At 36.1% G+C, this 5,182-nt stretch overlaps 1 protein-coding gene across 1 annotated transcript; it reads left to right on the top strand.

The window, feature by feature from the left end:
• The first annotated feature begins 361 nt into the window (after positions 1-361).
• Positions 362-2,348, top strand: LOC149831640 (early light-induced protein 1, chloroplastic-like). Its single transcript, XM_090014037.1, has 3 exons — positions 362-608; positions 1,680-1,754; positions 1,827-2,348. Exons 1-3 carry the CDS (start codon positions 477-479, stop codon positions 2,169-2,171), a joined length of 552 nt encoding a protein of 183 aa, XP_089870163.1. The 5' UTR covers positions 362-476; the 3' UTR covers positions 2,172-2,348.
• Positions 2,349-5,182: the final 2,834 nt, after the last annotated feature.

The following is a 5,182-nucleotide window of genomic DNA, read 5'->3' as shown; positions in this document are numbered from 1 at the left end:
CGTAGGCATGGCAGGCTGAGCTTACGCGATCAGGTCTTCGTGCCGGGTTATAAATCTAAAAAAAAAAAGAAGGCAAAACCTTAGGTGGGTAATTGAAAGCTTTCAAAAGTTTGACGTACACCTGAATTAGAAGGGAATGTTTGGCGGTTATTTGAAAATTTCCCTAATCTCGAAACTTCTGGGGCGTCCTCGTACTAAATCGAACTTGTGGCTTTCTTAAAGGCCACGAGGCCCATGAAACAGGACCAAACCAAATTCTGCCACGTGTAAGGTCGGGATTAAAAGATGACGTTTCCCCATGCCAGGCCTCTACTTGGAGTCCTAGCTCCCCTCTATATAAACACATCCATCACCAACTCCCAACTCACTATTAATCGTTGTAACTCCCTGAATCCCAAACACTCTCTGTCTCTCAGGCCGTGGACTTTGAACTCCTCTCCTTCTCCCTTGCCTCTTTGGGCAGCCAAGACAGTCATATGGCCACCTCAACTGTACTGCAGTCCACCTTGGCACCGACGAGGCCTCGTATTGGCGGAAAATGGAGATCTCATGCCACGTGTCTCCCACGTCAGAGGCTCGCCATCTTCACCGTTCGATCTTCACTTGAGGTGAGTTCCATATCCTACATGTCGAAAGCAAACTCTCATACAGCGGTTGAGACGGTGTTTGGATATTAGGTGTTGGGAAAACTAGAGAATGGACTTGGTTTTTCCAACTTCTGAAGTTGCTCAAGTATTTGTCTTGGAGGAGTTTCAACGCCTGGCATTGCAATAGAGACTTTGTAAAAATATTGTGTTTTCTTTATGTTTTTAGTCTATCGTGATGTTTGTCACGTAAATCCTAAAGAGGAGAAAGTTTTCTCCCCAAAAAAAAAAACTTGTCATCTCCACTTTTTATATAGAAAAAAGTCTGGTGTGGGGGAGTACAACCTATTTTTTTCCTCGATTAAACTTTATCTATACAAATTTTATGAAAAAAAATTCCCCAATAATCCAACTCAATGAAGTATTTCTAACATAGCGACAAATATCACAAGATTTACGGAAAAATCTTGTGAGAAATTACCTAAAAGTTTAAAACGGCAATTTCTAGAGATATTTTCAATTTCTCATGATTTTTTGTCTGAAAATAAATATCTTGTTTTAATCATGATATTTATGTTTTTTAATCATGATATTTATCATAAAAAACTGAGTGTTTTTTATTTTATTTCTTTAAAAATTTTATATTTTTAATCTATCTTTTATTGCTGAGATTTTGCCAGAAAAATGCAAGATTTATAATTAAAAAATAGTTTTCACGAGTCTTTGGCTGCCAAGATTTTGCAATTTTTTAACTTTTATCACTATGATTTCAACTTTTTTTTTTTTTAAATCCGGAATATTGTATTTTGCTTCTCAATGGAATAATATCCCAAAATATCCAAAGTTTATGAAAAAGTTTTCCCCAATAATCCAACTCAATGAAGCATTTCTACCGTAGCAACAAATATCGCACGATTTATGAAATTCTCGTGAGAAACTACCTAAAAGTTAAAAAAGGAAAATTCTAGCGTTATTTGCATCAGGTGAGCTGAGAACAGAAGTTCCATTACGTTTGAGAAGCATATCTTGACAAAATTGGAAAATTTTCCGTGGCAATATTTTATTGACTCCTTGGTTTTTTCCCTACACTGACAGGACCGCCCAGAGAAACAGCAAGCACCCTCACCGGCACCAGTGACATCACCCACCCCAGCCCCACCAAAAGTAAAGGTAACCAATTGTGTCCTTACACGTAATAACCATCTCGTCGCATCACATGCTGACTCATCTCGATCCTGACAGGTCAGCACCAAGTTCTCGGACGTGCTGGCATTCAGCGGGCCTGCACCGGAGAGGATCAACGGTAGGCTTGCCATGGTGGGCTTTGTCGCAGCCATGGCAGTTGAGTTGACCAAAGGTGATGACTTGGTCTCCCAGTTGGCTAGTGGAGGCCTGTGGTGGTTCGCCGGGACTACCATGCTGCTCTCGTTGGCCTCGCTCGTGCCCATGTTCAAGGGTGTCTCGGCGCAGGCGAAGTCGGGCGGGCTGATGACTTCCGATGCTGAGATATGGAATGGGAGGTTCGCCATGCTTGGTCTGGTGGCCTTGGTCTTCACCGAGTACCTCAAGGGTGGTGCCCTTGTGTAGTGTGGTCAAAAGTCAAACACATCAATTTTTTTATTATTAAACAAGCACGTCATTTCTTGGGTTGTAATGAGCCACAAATTCCCCAAAGGTTGTGGGCCCTTTAGTTGGCTGGTCAAACATGTCATTCCTTGCGTGAACACGTACTTGAAAAATTGATGAAGTATAGATATCGACTAATCTCTCTCTCTCTCTCTCTCTCTCTCTCTCTATATATATATATATATATATATATATATATATATATATATATATATATATATATGTGTGTAATGTTGTGCAAACATGCCAAATGGGCTTTTCAGCCTTTCTGGTGCTTTTTTCACGATTCTGACCCCATAGATGTGTTTGACATGGTTGATTTTAGGCTTGCACATGAGCTGAGTTCGAGCTGCGACTGGCTGTTCGAATTTGGTTCACTTCAAAATGCATGTGTTCAAGATCAGCTCAAGCTCAGAGTCGAGCTTGAACAACATTGTTTAGACTCGACACAGTTCCGAGCTCGAGCCGAGCTTGACCATTGTTCCAAAAAGACTTTATCATTAAAGGGTCTTGAAAATGTGAGACTCAGAGACAGAGACTGGTGTACAAATGCTCGCCATTACATCAAATTGTGTGCTGTTTTTTATTATGACCCAGGAAATTTATATATACTAAAACCACGCTAGATTTTTTCATAGAAAAAAAGTTATAGGGCGTGAAATTTAAACTCAAGCTCTTGAGGGAAAGACTAACACCCTACCCATTAAGGAAACAATGATTTTCTACTTTTATTTTGAAAACATATTATATATATACTTTTGTGTGAGCTTAATCGAGCTCAACAACTTGATCAAGCTTGGCTCATTTATCCACATCGAACTTGAACTTTGTTAAACTCGACTTATTTATTTTTTTGAATGAGCTCGAGTGAGCTTAAACGGGTAGAACCTGAGCTAGCTTGACTCATTGTGCATCCCTAGTTGATTTACTAGGATTTTTTGATGAAAAATGATACTTGGTGTCTAAAAAATTTACAATGATTTTAGATGATTAATTTTTCAAATCTTTTAAAAACCTATCCATGTGTTATAATTGAGCGCTCAAGGAGATGATCCCTATAAAATCAACTACCCGATCACATCTGTACAATCATAATTTAAAAATAAAACCAAAAAACTTCAAAAAAACTCATTTAATATGTCAGTGTTATATATATGGTTACTATTTGGTGTTATCGAAGGCACAAAATTATATGAAACTATTGAGCTGAAAATCATAGGTTCAAGGTTTATCAACTTAATATGACCATATAGATGTGTTCGTTTGTTTGCTAAGGATTAGACCTTGGATCATGTTATTTTGATCAAAAAATATGTTTTTTTAGTTATTTAATTTTAGTGCATTATAGACCACTAATTGTTGAAGCCTTCAAAAACCCTTTTTATCACAATCATAAGATTCAAATCTCATTTCCCATTAAACAAAACTTGTAAATCAGGTTAATGGGATTTAATCTACAAAAGGAATTTAAATCCTATGATTTGCAGCTCAATATTTACATATAATTTTGTGTTTTATATATTTATACAAACACTTTTTCCTTTGTGCTATTCCATTATTGTGGCATTTTCTTCAAAAAACATGCACCAACTGTTCTTTTTTTCAACAAAGAAAGTTAGGAGCAAGGTTACCAGAAGTGCTATAGGAGCATGAAAAGCACGTTACTCGAGAAACCAATTCTAAAACAGGAAAATATAGTGTTTTTAATACAAGTAGGAAACACTAAAAAAATTGGGAAACACGTTTCCCACCCTAAGAGAAACACATTTTTCATATTTGGAAAACTCATTTCTCACGCGTTTCCCACACATTTTTCTTTTGTGTGATACATGTTTCTAATGTTTGGTAACTCTTTTTTTCATGTTAAATGTTTCCCCATCATTTTCCATTTTTCGTTTCACATGCACCTTAAAAACCTTGTTTCCTGTTTTCGTTTTTATTTCTCAAGATGTTTCTTGTTTTTTTTTTTTGACAACCTTGGTTAGGAGCAAGGTTGCGAGACTAGGGAGCGGAAGCGATTAAACAAAACAATAAGAAGAGGCATTTTAAAATTGATATGAAGCGAGAAGCTAAATATCAATTTGAAAGTAAAACAAGAATAAAAAAAAAAGCAACATGAGAACTGAATAAAAATAGAAGAAGCAAATAAAAACTAAAATAAAATTGATTATTCTTATATTTCATGATTTTTTAATAAAAAATTAATTATTTTTTTAAAGTCTAAAAATGGTTGTTACCAATTTAGATAAAACACATATAAAACATGAAAAGAAACATAAAAAAAACATATAGAAAGCATGGACAATGTGTATGGTAAGCATAGAAGAAGCTTGAGAAAATTGAGATTTTTATGAAGTTTCAGAAGCGATTATCGTGCTTCCGAAGCAAGTTTTTGAGAACCATGCTTCCCACTAATCTAAGAAGCTTCTAATAACTCTAGTTAAGATAAAACTATAGTAGACTTCTTAGTTATTATCAAAATAGGCTTACCAGTGTTGTTGAAAGCGTGTCTTGAGGCGTAAAAGGCGCATCTCGCCTTGAGGCGAGGCCCTCTGCTATTCAAGGCGCCAGCCTTAAAGCATGAACAAAGAAGAAGAACACTTTATAGTGAACATGTTAAATGTTAAAAGTTTATATATATATTTCTTTATGTAATAAGTAAAACTCATTAGGGGTATTTTAGATATTACACATTATTTAATTGGTCCAAATGAAGCTAGATTTGGATTTGAATGCTAGCATAGAAAAACTCAAACCAGATCCGAGTCTAACTGTTATGATCATAACCGATATCCGCATAAAGATGTGGATTCTATGGTAATCGAGCCTGAATTCGAATGTCCAATTGACCCTTAATCGAATCCAAATTTAACTCTTAAGATTTACCAAGACCACTCAAATCTAGGTTAAGATTCCGATGATTGGTGTGAATTAACAATATTTCCATGAAATTCACACTACAATCATGAGTA

Source organism: Nuphar pumila, chromosome 7 (genome assembly GCF_984573655.1).
Source record: "Nuphar pumila chromosome 7, dmNupPumi1.hap1.1, whole genome shotgun sequence".
In the NCBI taxonomy this organism is placed as follows: Eukaryota; Viridiplantae; Streptophyta; class Magnoliopsida; order Nymphaeales; family Nymphaeaceae; genus Nuphar; species Nuphar pumila.
Note: the sequence above shows the minus strand (reverse complement) of the source record. Positions and strands in the feature narration are given on the sequence as shown.

Excerpts from the sequence above, each read along its gene's own strand:
- LOC149831640 (XM_090014037.1), top strand. The coding sequence starts at position 477 with ATGGCCACCTCAACTGTACTGCAGTCCACCTTGGCACCGACGAGGCCT. Across the intron at positions 609-1,679 it reads CCGTTCGATCTTCACTTGAG|GACCGCCCAGAGAAACAGCA; the intron begins GTGAGTTCCATA and ends CTACACTGACAG. Across the intron at positions 1,755-1,826 it reads CAGCCCCACCAAAAGTAAAG|GTCAGCACCAAGTTCTCGGA; the intron begins GTAACCAATTGT and ends CGATCCTGACAG.